The 15,807-nt window shown below is 37.5% G+C and overlaps 1 protein-coding gene across 4 annotated transcripts in view; it reads left to right on the top strand.

Moving 5' to 3' along the window:
- The window catches only part of LOC117332720 (septin-2-like), a 59,078-nt gene that overhangs the window by 11,595 nt on the left and 31,676 nt on the right, over positions 1-15,807 (top strand). The window contains exon 1 of one of the 4 annotated variants that reach the window (XM_033891737.1): positions 10,891-11,012. The exons of 2 other annotated variants lie outside the window; for them this stretch is intronic. In XM_033891737.1, coding sequence (XP_033747628.1) covers positions 10,977-11,012 — 36 coding nt within the window. In that variant the 5' untranslated portion in view covers positions 10,891-10,976. Of the gene's footprint in view, positions 1-10,890; positions 11,013-13,515; positions 13,649-15,807 lie in introns of those variants that run through there. One more of the 4 variants, XM_033891739.1, reaches the window with a different exon arrangement.

Here is a 15,807-nt window from a genome sequence, read left to right as displayed (position 1 = left end):
TGTGATGGGGCCATACAGTCTGTGAGTAAGGGGTAGTGTCTAGTCTGTGAGTAAAGGGTAGTGTCTAGTCTGTGAGTAAGGGGGTAGTGTCTAGTCTGTGAGTAAAGGGTAATGTCTAGTCTGTGATGGGGGCCATGTAGTCTGTGAGTAAGGGGCAGTGTATAGTGTGTGATGGGAGCCATGTAGTCTGTGAGTAAGGGGGTAGTGTCTAGTGTGTGATGGGGCCATACAGTCTGTGAGTAAGGGGTAGTGTCTAGTCTGTGAGTAAAGGGTAATGTCTAGTCTAAGATGGGGGCCATGTAGTCTGTGAGTAAGTGGTAGTGTCTAGTGTGTGAGTAAGGGGTAGTGTCTAGTCTGTGATAGGGGCCATGTAGTCTGTGAGTAAGGGGTAGTGTCTAGTCTGTGAGTAAGGGGAAGTGTCTAGTGTGTGATGGGACCATGTAGTCTGTGAGTAAGGGGAAGTGTCTAGTCTGTGAGTAAGGGGAAGTGTCTAGTCTGTGAGTAAGGTGTAGTGTCTAGTCTGTGATGGGGCCATGTAGTTTGTGAGTAAGGGGTAGTGTCTAGTCTGTGAGTAAGGGGTTGTGTCTAGTCTGTGATTGGGGCTATGTAGTCTGTGAGTAATGAGTAGTGTCTAGTCTGTGAGTAAGGGGTTGTGTCTAGTCTGTGATACGGGCCATGTAGTCTGTGATTGGGGTAGTGTCTAGTCTGTGAGTAAGGGGTTGTGTCTAGTCTGTGATTGGGCCATGTAGTCTGTGATTGGGGTAGTGTCTAGTCTGTGAGTAAGGGGTTGTGTCTAGTCTGTGATTGGGGCTATGTAGTCTGTGAGTAATGGGTAGTGTCTAGTCTGTGAGTAAGGGGTTGTGTCTAGTCTGTGATACGGGCCATGTAGTCTGTGATTGGGGTAGTGTCTAGTCTGTTAGTAAGGGGTAGTGTCTAGTCTGTGAGTAAGGGGTAGTTTCAAGTCTGTGAGTAAGGGGTAGTGTCTAGTCTTTAATTGAGGCCATGTAGTCTGTGAATAAGGGGTAGTGTCTAGTCTGTGAGTAAGGGAAAGTGTCTAGTCTGTGAGTAAGGGGGTAGTGTCTAGTCTGTGAGTAAGGGGTAGTGTCTAGTCTTTAATTGAGGCCATGTAGTCTGTGAGTAAGGGGTAGTGTCTAGTCTGTGAGTAAGGGAAAGTGTCTAGTCTGTGATTTGGGCCATGTAGTCTGTGAGTAAGGGGTAGTGTCTAGACTGTGATCGGGCCATACAGTCTGTGAGTAAGGGGTTGTGTCTAGTTTGTGATGGGGCCATGTAGTTTGTGAGTAAGGGGTAGTGTCTAGTCTGTGAGTAAGGGGTTGTGTCTAGTCTGTGATACGGGCCATGTAGTCTGTGATTGGGGTAGTGTCTAGTCTGTGAGTAAGGGGTTGTGTCTAGTCTGTGATGGGGGCCATGTAGTCTGTGATTGGGGTAGTGTCTAGTCTGTGAGTAAGGGGTAGTGTCTAGTCTGTGAGTAAGGGGTAGTGTCAAGTCTTTGATTAGGGCCATACAGTCTGTGAGTAAGGGGTAGTGTCTAGTCTGTGAGTAAGGAATTGTGTCTAGTCTGTGATTGGGACTATGTAGTCTGTGAGTAAGTGGTAGTGTCTAGTCTGTGAGTAAGGGGTAGTGTCTAGTGTGTGATGGGGCCATACAGTCTGTGAGTAAGGGGTAGTGTCTAGTCTGTGAGTAAAGGGTAGTGTCTAGTCTGTGAGTAAGGGGGTAGTGTCTAGTCTGTGAGTAAAGGGTAATGTCTAGTCTGTGATGGGGGCCATGTAGTCTGTGAGTAAGGGGCAGTGTATAGTGTGTGATGGGAGCCATGTAGTCTGTGAGTAAGGGGGTAGTGTCTAGTGTGTGATGGGGCCATACAGTCTGTGAGTAAGGGGTAGTGTCTAGTCTGTGAGTAAAGGGTAATGTCTAGTCTAAGATGGGGGCCATGTAGTCTGTGAGTAAGTGGTAGTGTCTAGTGTGTGAGTAAGGGGTAGTGTCTAGTCTGTGATGGGAGCCATGTAGTCTGTGAGTAAGGGGTAGTGTCTAGTGAGTGATGGAGCCATGTAGTTTGTGAGTAAGGGGTAGTGTCTAGTCTAAGATGGGGTCCATGTAGTCTGTGAGTAAGGAGTAGTGTCAAGTCTATTAGTAAGGGGTAGTGTCTAGTCTGTGAGTAAGGGGTAGTGTCTAGTCTGTGAGTAAGGGGTAGTTTCAAGTCTGTGAGTAAGGGGTAGTGTCTAGTCTTTAATTGAGGCCATGTAGTCTGTGAATAAGGGGTTGTGTCTAGTCTGTGAGTAAGGGAAAGTGTCTAGTCTGTGATTTGGGCCATGTAGTCTGTGAGTAAGGGGTAGTGTCTAGTCTGTGATCGGGCCATGTAGTCTGTGAGTAAGGGGTAGTGTCTAGACTGTGATCGGGCCATACAGTCTGTGAGTAAGGGGTAGTGTCTAGTCTGTGAGTAAGGGGTTGTGTCTAGTTTGTGATGGGGCCATGTAGTTTGTGAGTAAGGGGTAGTGTCTAGTCTGTGAGTAAGGGAAAGTGTCTAGTCTGTGATTTGGGCCATGTAGTCTGTGAGTAAGGGGTAGTGTCTAGACTGTGATCGGGCCATACAGTCTGTGAGTAAGGGGTAGTGTCTAGTCTGTGAGTAAGGGGTTGTGTCTAGTTTGTGATGGGGCCATGTAGTTTGTGAGTAAGGGGTAGTGTCTAGTCTGTGAGTAAGGGGTTGTGTCTAGTCTGTGATACGGGCCATGTAGTCTGTGATTGGGGTAGTGTCTAGTCTGTGAGTAAGGGGTTGTGTCTAGTCTGTGATTGGGGCTATGTAGTCTGTGAGTAATGGGTAGTGTCTAGTCTGTGAGTAAGGGGTTGTGTCTAGTCTGTGATACGGGCCATGTAGTCTGTGATTGGGGTAGTGTCTAGTCTGTGAGTAAGGGGTTGTGTCTAGTCTGTGATGGGGGCCATGTAGTCTGTGATTGGGGTAGTGTCTAGTCTGTGAGTAAGGGGTAGTGTCTAGTCTGTGAGTAAGGGGTAGTGTCAAGTCTTTGATTAGGGCCATACAGTCTGTGAGTAAGGGGTAGTGTCTAGTCTGTGAGTAAGGAATTGTGTCTAGTCTGTGATTGGGACTATGTAGTCTGTGAGTAAGTGGTAGTGTCTAGTCTGTGAGTAAGGGGTAGTGTCTAGTGTGTGATGGGGCCATACAGTCTGTGAGTAAGGGGTAGTGTCTAGTCTGTGAGTAAAGGGTAGTGTCTAGTCTGTGAGTAAGGGGGTAGTGTCTAGTCTGTGAGTAAAGGGTAATGTCTAGTCTGTGATGGGGGCCATGTAGTCTGTGAGTAAGGGGCAGTGTATAGTGTGTGATGGGAGCCATGTAGTCTGTGAGTAAGGGGGTAGTGTCTAGTGTGTGATGGGGCCATACAGTCTGTGAGTAAGGGGTAGTGTCTAGTCTGTGAGTAAAGGGTAATGTCTAGTCTAAGATGGGGGCCATGTAGTCTGTGAGTAAGTGGTAGTGTCTAGTGTGTGAGTAAGGGGTAGTGTCTAGTCTGTGATGGGAGCCATGTAGTCTGTGAGTAAGGGGTAGTGTCTAGTGAGTGATGGAGCCATGTAGTTTGTGAGTAAGGGGTAGTGTCTAGTCTAAGATGGGGGCCATGTAGTCTGTGAGTAAGGGGTAGTGTCTAGTGTATGATGGGGGCCATGTAGTCTGTGAGTAAAGGGTAGTGTATAGTCTGTGAGTAAGGGGTAGTGTCTAGACTGTGATGGGGGCCATGTACCCGAGTAACCTACACCTGTCATTTCACAGGTGAAAATGCACTGTATCACCTGTACGTTACACCTAATTAGTGTCAACATCAACATCAGCCAGGTGAAAAATCTATGTATTATATACAATGATATCTGTGCATGCCTATAGGGACATTTGCAGTGGATTTGCCTTTTAACATAAGATTTACTCGTTCGTGACACTGATCTAAGGGAGATAAGCCTGGGAGTTATACATCATTATTACACAGCCTGGAGTAAATCGAGTATAATTAACATAGACTGTATCTGATGTTCAACAAAATTGTTTATTTATGTATGAGATGCATATTCATGGTATGTACATTTCTTGTTTGAGTTGGTATGTCAGATAATTGGGTGGCGTAGTGTTAACACACTAGCCTTTCAACTAGAGGTACCGTAACTGGAGTTGGATACCTTTTCCAGACATGAAAAGGTACACATACACCCATATCTGGCAGGAGTGTGTGGTTATGCAATCTCTTACAGTTGTTGATTTTAGTCCTACCTGATAATATAATTATTTCTGACAAAGAATCAAGAGGCAATGCAATCAAGAGACAATAGACAAGTTTGTAGACTGAAAGAGAATAAATAAGAAATACAGATTAATTAAGGGAGGAAAGCTGAATCCATTTACAGGCTCAGGACATCATTTTCAGTGAAACACTTAAATGGTTTCAGAAGTATGAATTTTACGGACACAGCAAGTACACTGTTACAATTCAGTAGAAAATGAGTCAAAATTCAATTTAATTGAAAATTTTAATTCAATTCAAAATTTGAAATTTTATTCAATTGGTGTAAATGTTATTGTATATTATTACAATTCAGTAAAAAAAATAGTCAAAATTCAATTTAATTGAAATCTTAATTCAATTCAAAATTTGAAATTCAATTCAATTGGTGTGAATGTTATTGAATATATAATATTAATACAAGCTGAATGAAGGCCTGTCTTCCTCAGTTCTAATGACTGATCAATAAATAAACATGTCTGAAGCATGACCTTTGTATTGGACGGTAACATATGATCTTTGTATTGGACGGTAACATATGATCTTTGTATTGGACGGTAACGTATGATATTTGTATTGGACGGTAACGTATGATCTTTGTATTGGACGGTAACGTATGATATTTGTATTGGACGGTAACATATGATATTTGTATTGGACGGTAACATATGATATTTGTATTGGACGGTAACATATGATATTTGTATTGGACGGTAACATATGATCTTTGTATTGGACGGTAACATATGATATTTGTATTGGACGGTAACATATGATATTTGTATTGGACGGTAACATATGATCTTTGTATTGGACGGTAACATATGATCTTTGTATTGGACGGTAACATATGATATTTGTATTGGACGGTAACATATGATATTTGTATTGGACGGTAACATATGATCTTTGTATTGGACGGTAACATATGATATTTGTATTGGACGGTAACATATGATCTTTGTATTGGACGGTAACATATGATATTTGTATTGGACGGTAACATATGATCTTTGTATTGGACGGTAACATATGATATTTGTATTGGACGGTAACATATGATATTTGTATTGGACGGTAACATATGATATTTGTATTGGACGGTAACATATGATATTTGTATTGGACGGTAACATATGATATTTGTATTGGACGGTAACATATGATATTTGTATTGGACGGTAACATATGATCTTTGTATTGGACGGTAACATATGATATTTGTATTGGACGGTAACATATGATCTTTGTATTGGACGGTAACATATGATATTTGTATTGGACGGTAACATATGATACTTGTATTGGACGGTAACATATGATCTTTGTATTGGACGGTAACATATGATATTTGTATTGGACGTATTGGACGGTAACATATGATCTTTGTATTGGACGGTAACATATGATACTTGTATTGGACGGTAACATATGATATTTGTATTGGACGGTAACATATGATATTTGTAAAATTTGTGAGATCACTTCAAATTGGGTTAAAGATAACTTGGACCCAGTCGAGTGTATATATAAAAAATATACTTTAATGTGGAGTATATGTTGATAAAAAATCTCCAGTATTACCTGGGATAGGAAGTATAGCTATTTCTCTAATGGGTACATTAAATTCAATCTTCAAATATGTTACTCTTAAATGGAAATTGAATCCGAAAGATCAAACACATCTACTTTTAAACTGAAGAGGTCTATCGTTAAGTGAGAAAATTAAAACAGATTTTATGTTAAGTGCCAAAAATTGATTTCAATTTGATATACTGTTTAAAGAAATTAGGTCACTGAGTTCTGAATGAAGTTTACAGTACATTGACCTTTGACCCAAATAGCTGGAAATAGTATGTTCATTACCAAACTGATTTCCATTGATAAAAAGCCATTCATCAATATTTTACCATATACATATATAAATGTGTAAAAAGACTTTTTACTCATTCTTGTTAAAATGGCTGATACATTTCCTTTCTATTGCACAATTTTTATTCTGCTTAGAGAACACAAACCATAAAATTTATAAATGTGATAAAACTTTGTGATTTGTTGTTTTATATTTTGCAATTACAGATGTCATACATTCTATATGTCCTACAATGGATGCACAATCTGCCTACTATATATAGGTCTGAACTATCAATAAGCTATATTAGGATTTATATAATTAAGCACATCTCAACTACGTTCTTTCAGCAGTTAATTATATTAAAATTTAATTATAAGCAGTAAACCAAATCACAACTCATAACCATATTGACAATACTGTATTTGACTCAATAACCACACTGTCCACTTACAAAAATACAACAGGGAAGTGTTTAATAAAAGCATGTAGAGGGAAAAGATTCCACGTGAAATCTGGGTGGAAAAAGTAGCGAAACAATCCAGAGACTTTGGTTAAAATATTGAAGAGTATAATGGCCGATCACTGAGGTAGGGAACTTATATGTACAGTACAACTTCCGAAAACCAAACCTTCTAAAAACCGAACACCTCTGAATACCGAACGAATTGTCATTGTACAGAATTGGTCCTTCTTTATTATTACAGTATCAAAAAACTTCCAAATGCCAATCCCTCTGAATTCCGAACACCGGACCGATTTTGTGTCTGGTTCCTGTTAAAATATACCAAAATTTACTTCTGAAAACCGGCCTTACCTGAGCGATAATGACACGAGGTCAGGCCAGTCAATCGTGAAACAACACCTGTGACGGGTATTGTGTGAAGCCTTATTGTCTCGGGACCTAGTATACATGTAGGTGATTTGTACAGGTATCCAATATATACCCCAAGGGGGCATTATGATGGTAGGCCTAGTGTATAATCAGCACGACAATTATGAAACAATGCCACACTTCATTGAAGCGCGACGGTTTGTTTATCTTCTCAATGCAAGTAGAGCTAGAAGCCCGATCGCGAGGTTCGTGCCTAATTCAAATTAGGCCCAAAGGGGGTTGTTTTTGCATGGTTGTAAATGAAGCCTGTGATGTTTTTTTTTTAGACAATACCGATGTCGGAAATACGACCAGTATCAACTGATCAATTGTAATTAATATTGAAACAAAAAATCTTCTCACCCTTTCATATTATTCGATGTGTAAAATATTCCGTATCGGCCCCATCCACATGAAGAAGCTTCACCGGATGTAACAAAATGTAGGTCGATCGTAAAGTGCAGTTGTACATGTAAAAAAACTGTTTAATTCTACAGTTATACTTATTTGTCTTTCTTATATAATCTGCAGTATATATATTGATTAGCTTTCATAATATTCATATTATTCAGACAAACCAAATTGTCTAAGTACGTACGTGCCGGTTACATTCTGTGCCGGTTACATTCTAATAAAACATTGCCCTGACCAATTATATCCGGAATTCGACCGGTCATTTTTCGATGAACTTCTCCTAACCGAACCCTCTGTAAACTGAACAAATATCCCTGGCCCATGCATGTTCGGTTTATAGAGGTTCCACTTTATTGCTTTGCACACCCATCCTCTTTTCCTGAATTTTTCTCTTTTTTTTTCTTTTTTTTTTTGTTTGTTTTTTTTTGGGGGGGGGGGGGGGGAGCCTACTGCATAGTGTCCTCCTTTTTAGACCCCCACCAACCCAACATCAACATGCCTGAGTCACATGACATATGAATTGATACATGTATTGACAGTCAGAATTATATAGACATGATTAGAAGTTTGTGTCATTATGGCCACATGGTAGGATTAGCTCAATTTTAATCGCTCTTACTTTGATACCTATATATATATATACATTGTGTATGTGTACCTATAATATCAACACTTCAACAGTGTGGATTAACACCTTCTCTCACTGCGGTGGGCGCTTTGACATTTAACAAAAAAATACTAATGATATAAAATAACAGGATTGTTAGTAAATATTAATCTTGTTGTGGTTAGATTTGTTTTAAATTGTATACATATATACTGTATATTTAAAGTAAAATAAAATGATAATTACATAATATAGAACAATGTAGAACTTAAAGAACATTAACTTTGAGGATAATGCTATAGACGTGGGTGGGTGACAATTAGTGTCCAAGTAGCTCAGACCAATGAGTATTTCTTAAAGTAATTTATCGACTGGAGGCCTAGACGGTAATGGTATTTCACATGTTTTAATTCAGATAAATTAAAGTGTCATATTGTTAAAGTACCCAGTAGATGACATTGACTCAGTTGAAGGTCACAAGGCTCATTGTCTTTGATAGGAAATATTCAATTCCTTCTTTTATTAAACCATTAAAGTTTAGCGTATTTATAGATTTGCATACTTGTGTGATAAATATCATCTATTGTCTAGATAAGATGAAGTTTGTAATAGTTTACCTAATTGAAGTAATATGTTTGTTTTTGTTGCGTTAGTTTGCCCCCTGAACAGTCAGGGTAATTGTGATGTTGAATCACCTTGTAGTAGCTGGTGGCTACCTCACTGAACATCATATAGGAGGTTCTGCCCCAATGCTATATCCAGAGCTAGTGGGGTAAAATGTCTCGCCCATCAAAACATCCATAACAGAAAACAGTCCATGTCTTTGTCTTGCCTTGCTGTAGAATACAATTCTCCCCGATTTGGATCCAACCACACACCTCAGATTTTCACCTGATATCCATTATCCCTGATGTTTTGCAGACTGAGATATCACAGCTTGATTATTAGAGAAAGTGATCATTACAATGAGTCTAGTTAGTGGAAACAGATGTGGTGTACAGGTGTCCCTAATCAGAATGTTACCTCACCTGACACAGGTGTACAAAGCTTCGTTAATGCATCACGCAACTTAAATGTCACAACTATACCTACCTTGTAGTCAATCTAAAAATAGCTTCCACCTCTCTAAAACCTTGGTCAGCACTTCTATTATCTAGGTCAAACAGCATCAAACAATACCTTTTTTTTCCTAAATAAGATAATCAGATTTTATTATTTTTGTTTGATGTATAAATGTTAAGTCCAATGCTGTTGATGGGGAAGGTAAACATTATTGAAAATTATATATCTTTCAATAATTCAAGACAAACTAAAGGATAAAGGATTAACAGAATCCTTCATATATTTTATTTAAATTTTACCTTTAAGTTCTTTTTATGGACGTTATGAGTTCTTGCATGCACACATCAATGATGGCCCGTATTTTCCTTATTTTTTTTTTTTTTTTTGTATTGAACATCTATGCTGTGCTTTCAAATTACAGAATTATTTATTTTGACACATTTTTATATTTGGCTTAATTCTATTCACACACCTCCATTTTGAACAATTTAAGCTTCTGGCGGGATATATGATGCATGTTCCATGATTAATGTATTTTTAGTTCTGACTAAATAGAATCTGAAAGTTTGCAATGACAAAAAATCACTTTTTCAGTTGAATTATCAGGCCATGTTGTGTTACTGTCATCTGTCCTATATACAAAAGACTTATCTCCACTTTTTCATGCGTAAGAGGAGGAGAATGAAATTTGCCTGATGAAAAGATAATAGGAACTCTTCTGTCAGGAAAAGGTTAGTCAAGGTGTGCTCTCTAGTGCGTATGTCATGTAAATGTTCTCGAATTGTGATAACTTTTAAAACATACTGATAACATTAATATCAAGTGTTCAATGTGTACATTCTTTTAACTACTTGTCACATTATAAAAACTGAATTATTTTATACTTTCCAACTATCTCTATGCATATAAACATAAACTGGATACTTGTGTAAACCGGCCAAATACTTGGACCCAGTGATGTCCAATTTAGACAGGTTATACTCTACTTTCTATATATTTTCCGATTTGGTATTCCCATGCAGAGATTGAGCCTCAGAAAAGAACATTAATATTGCGCCACTCAACGTTTAAATTCTGTACAAGTTTAATTTCAAGAAGTAAAAAAATCTAACTGATAAATCAGGTAGTCTCAATGCTTGATTAAGGAGGGTTAACAAACATTGTATTTTCTTTTTCGAAATATCTTGATTAAAAATTTAGAAAAGAAGTAATGATTTCCCCTAAAACAGAATCCTACCACCAGTCTAGAGTGAAAATCACACCGTCTGGGCTAGTGGTAAGGTGGCCATACCTAACCCACTATAACAAGTCATAAAAAATAATTAAGCAAAAGGTGAAATGTCACATGAAACAAAGATTGAAAAATAATCTGAAACATCAAACGTTAAAATGCTCTCTTGAGACAATTATTCTAGTAAATTTACAGGATATTTACGTATTCAGTAGCCCCATTAATGATAACAATAAACGGATTTACTTGCTGTTTACCTTTTGTCTTCAAACTTTTCCAAGGTGGCATTTTATTTTCAGTTAAGGGTCAGTGGGGCATTTTTAAGTCATGATTAAACCAGAGGTATATTAAATGTATTGTTAGCACAGGTAAAAAAACTGGTTAGTGAAAGATCAGGTGTACATACTCGTCCAACGTCATTCATGTAATCGTAAATAAGTACTCAGATTGTGCAAGGGCAGGCAGGTTATGTGCAGAAATGTCACTGGTGATGACTGTTAGATGGCCGTTGACATATGTGCTACCTGGAGCTAAGGTTTTGAAGTAGGTGACGGGTAATTAGCTAAGCTCTGGATTAATGTCATGATAAGCCTGAGGGGGGGTCTAGCCAAGAATGTAATTGACTGAAGCACTTTAATCGACTTGCATGGAACATGGCGACAGAACTACCACAGTACTACAGAAACTGGGTAAATATTACTATATACAATGTAGTTACAAAGTGAAAACCTCTCAACAAAAATATGCCTGGGCATCTGTTTTGTACAGGTTAATAGTTTTTGGTAATTATGTTATACAAAGGGACGGTAGCTGGATACAGGGACTGGTTGCTGGTAAAAAAAACAAATTCTCCTTTTTTCTTTTGAAAAATTTCTGCTAGTCCTCCAGTTTTCACATTATTTCAATGTCTGTATGAGGGTCTGTTGCAGTTTGTCGATGGAAATAAAATGTTTATGATATCTTATAGATCAGAATTTATTTCATTTACACGATTATAGGGCCATTTTTAGATTATGTCAGTTTACACAGCTATTTGATGAAATAATTTATGTAGGATGTGTGTCAGATAAGACAGGTTTGATAATATATAGTAAACATGTTTGTCAGGAGATTGGCCGGATTATGCAGGTTTTATAATTTACACATGGTATATATTATTTGTCAGAATATGCAGGTTGATGAAGTATACATATATGTGTCAGATAAGGCAGGTTTATAAACTACATATTGTACTGAGTGATTCTGTCAGATTATACAGGTTTTTTGCCATCGGTGTGTCAGATAAGACAGGATTTATTATTGTATGCAACAAATCATTTTCTGTCAAGATGACGTGCTACTTATCAAGGATGCAGAAAAAAAACATGTGTAAATCTAATTTCAAACCCAGCTGTTCAGATCTGTGGATCTGAGGTTCTGATGCCATTTTGTGAGTTTTAAGGGGACACTTTTTTGGGACTAACTGATTGATTCTGACTTAATTTCTCGTAATCCTCCGACTGACTGATGTGCTGAATTCACAATATGCTCAATTAGACAGACAAGTGATATTATGAATAGATTAAAGGGTATCTAATTGTCTCTAAATTAACTTTAATTGTATGTCTGTTTCATTTGAAATATTATGATTTGAAATGAATTTGAATTGCACAAGGCTAAACCATACCCTGCCTATTTGGAAGGAAGACCTCTAGTTTTGGATTCAAAATTCAGACATGTATTATTAAAACTTTTGTAATCAATAAAAAGATATTTTTGTTGTGAAATCTTATTTGTTTAGACAAAATTTATAAATCCACTTTAAAAAACTGTCACCAAGGAACTTGATGAAAATGTGTTATAAATCTTATGAATGGAGAGTTGCTGAGTCAAACAGGGGAGGAAGAGTTATGTCCCCTTAACTATTTTGGGAACATAGAAATTTAGTGAAACATTTATAGACTTATTCTATTTACCAGTATGTGAAAAATTTCAGATTAACATTGACACTTAATTTTCATTGTTTTCTTTCACTTAGAATTGTTTTATAAAAAAGAAAATTAGAGGAATTTTAGAGTTGTTTTTTTCAGTAAAACTTAATTACAAAACCAATTGTAATTTTTTCAATGAAATTTCATTTTTTTTTAAATTGTTACTTTTACAATCTATCGAAAAATTAACAGCTATGTATCTTCAAACTATAGTGAATATCTTAAACTGTCACAGTTAATACTGATAACAGATTACACTCCATGTCTGATAAGTGAGATATAATCCTCTTTCAATATTATACCTCGAGTGTTAGCCAATTATTTGATTCCGAACACGACCTTCAGAAATAAGATTGCACAGCTGGAGAAATTTGATCGTAACAATGTGCCCAGATAGGCTCAGTGGGAATATCTCACAATATTGATCCTTGTAATGTGGAATTCCCCTAGTGCTAAAAAATGTCGGCAAATCAATAGTGATTACCCTATCGTAGTTGTAAACTGGGCCAGCAATCAATAGTTGAGGCTCTCCAACATCTGCCTGCACATCTTTCTTACATTTCTAGAGGCGTACTATGAATAGTTGAGTTAAATTGAAAGAAAGAGATTTTCTGTTCATTTGAAAAATGCTTACTTCGTGTATAAACTGAAAAATTGTCTCAATTTTTAAATGATTTGTTGTCTTTCCTCTGAGTTTTATTAATTTTTTCTTAAGTAAAGAATTTTCAATTCCCAACTAAAAAATTTTCATAGGAGAGCAATATTGAATTTAATGAAAATATCTTCATTAAGAAACTTATATTGCTTTCCTAAGTTCGCTAATCTTAATTTTACAAAAAATTGTATACCGGTATTAACATTGAAAATGAATTAATTCAATTTCTTTTTTTTTTTTTTTTTTTAAATGAGAAAATATTTGTTTAAGAATATTATTGGTGTCATATTAAGTTAATGATGTTTTAACATAACTCTCTTCCAAATAAATCTTTGAACAATGGATACAAAATCATGTGTGATGCTATATACTCCCTCACGCTATGGTTCAGCGACCATGGACCACTCACTCCCGACTCTGGATGACTGATCATGCTCTCGGTGTAACAGTGTACCACACATGAAGTTATTTGTTTAATGCCTTGGCTCCGCAAATGCTAGCCGCAGCAAATATATCGGAAAAGATCAATACTCAGCCATGATAGAATAAACGAAGGTTGTCGATTTCAGAGCCTGCTTTAGTGTTATGGCAGTGTGCTTTTGTTGTGTGTGAGTTCGCCTTGGCTTGCTGCCTGAGTCCGTATTTCTAAGGTGTGAACCCTAAAGAGTTTCTTATTGGTGTGATGTTTACTCCAGAAATTGTAAGTATATCTGTCAAGATTGGACAAGTGTTTCCATAGAAACGGTGCAGTTTTGTCTGCCATTAATTTGCACTGCAGTATTTTTTCTGTCGCACTGTTTGAATGAAATAAGCTGGTATTTGGTAGCCAATACTTTATATGCGGTGGTATTTTGTAGAAACGGTTTTGTCAGCTGATACATTATGATGGCTTTATATGGCTCAGTGTGAGGATCTCTGTAATAGATCCAGAACAAATGATACTTTATAAGGCCGTTACATTTGAACACGAGGAGTTTATGGTTTATACAGAGCTTCAAGGCAGTAAGTGATGTCAGACTCTATGAGCCAAAATTACCAGGGCTTATTAACTGTATCATAGTGTGATTTGATATAAGATAGAAAATTGAATAATATTAACATATAGCTTTAGAAAATTGAATAATATTAACATATAGCTTTTCTATTACTGTATATATAGCAATAAACAAAGCCAAAGGCACCCTAGGTGGAGGGGAAGGATGGAAATTAAACACATGATTTGAAGTCGAATGTTGGTCTTATTACAGGACAATGAAATCGCATTTGTGGAAATTATGCTGAATCATTATAGATATTGAAGGAGTTTAATTCTGACATGGGCTTATTGTAGGATAAATACAATATTGGTATGACTTGATGAATGATAATCAGTTGATGTGAAAAGCGTTGCATATATATATACTCTGTCCGCCATCAGCCCCAACCTCCGACCCACATACGCTGTCCGCCATTGCGCCCAACCTCCGACCTATATATGCTCTCAGCCATCACACCCAACCTCCGACCCACATTGCTGTCAGCCATCACCCCCAACCTCCAACCCCACATAAGCTGTCTGCCATCACCCCCAACCTCCGACCCCACATAAGCTGTCAGCCATCACCCCCAACCTCCGACCCCACATACGCTGCAGCCATCACCCCCAACCTCCGACCCCACATAAGCTGTCTGCCATCACCCCCAACCTCCGACCCCACATAAGCTGTCAGCCATCACTCCCAACCTCCGACCCCACATAAGCTGTCTGCCATCGCCCCAAACCTCCGACCCCACATAAGCTGTCTGCCATCGCCCCCAACCTCCGACCCCACATAGCTGTCTGCCATCACCCCCAACCTCCGACCTACATACTCTTGTCAGCCATCACCTCCAACCTCCGACCTACATACTCTTGTCAGCCATCACCTCCAACCTCCGACCCCACATAAGCTGTCAGCCATCACACCCAACCTCCGACCCACATACGCTGTCAGCCATCACACCCAACCTCCGACCTCAACCTATGTATAATACTACAATTATACAAGACAAAGAATAATCTCATTACATTCAGTACTATGGTGTTACAGCAAAGCTGATGCTCTGCCATATAAATGTTGTTTTAATGAAATGTTTTGTTTTTGTGTGCCTTATAATCTATTGATAAATCATCCTAACAGATGAAGTTCTGAGGTTTATAAAGGTTTCTGATTCACACATGATGAAGTTTGTGTTTCTCAGAAAGCTGAGATTATGGACTAGTCTATGCTATTGTGATTGTGTCTTCTCACAAGACCCTTTACTCCAACTTTTCATATATGTTGTTCCATGGGGTAGCTACCAACTACTACAAGGATACCTTACCATGAAATAACCCTGGTTGTTCATAGAGTGTCAAGTTCTTTGTAGAATTTGGGGAAAATTGTCATATTCCAGGTTGATGTTAAGAGAGATAAGCGAATCACAACTTAATAACTTAAATTGAGAAATTAACTAAACTAGTTATTTCTTACATGGGCATGTTTTACAAAAAAAAAAAACATAAAGTAGTAAACTGCTAAGTAACCCATTTAAATGGTGCAAGTCATTCTAAGTATGACGTCACTATGATATGGGGTCGATGAGTACATTTCTGATTGTCCCAATTTTCTTAAAATTGAAGTAATTATTTTCAAATTATAGGAATTTAAAAATTTCATTAAGAAAAGAAATTTTGTGATTTTCACATCAACAACCAAGTAAGTTTCAATCAAATGGCAGAACTTTTTTTTTAACTTTTATGCTCCTGAATATTAAATATTAGCATTTTGCCATGTGTTCGTGAAAAATATACCCACAATATCTTTTATTAAGAAAGAAACCATTAAATAGAGATTTGAT

This window comes from Pecten maximus, chromosome 8 (genome assembly GCF_902652985.1).
Source record: "Pecten maximus chromosome 8, xPecMax1.1, whole genome shotgun sequence".
Taxonomy (NCBI): Eukaryota; Metazoa; Mollusca; class Bivalvia; order Pectinida; family Pectinidae; genus Pecten; species Pecten maximus.
This window is presented reverse-complemented; position numbering and strand designations above follow the sequence as displayed.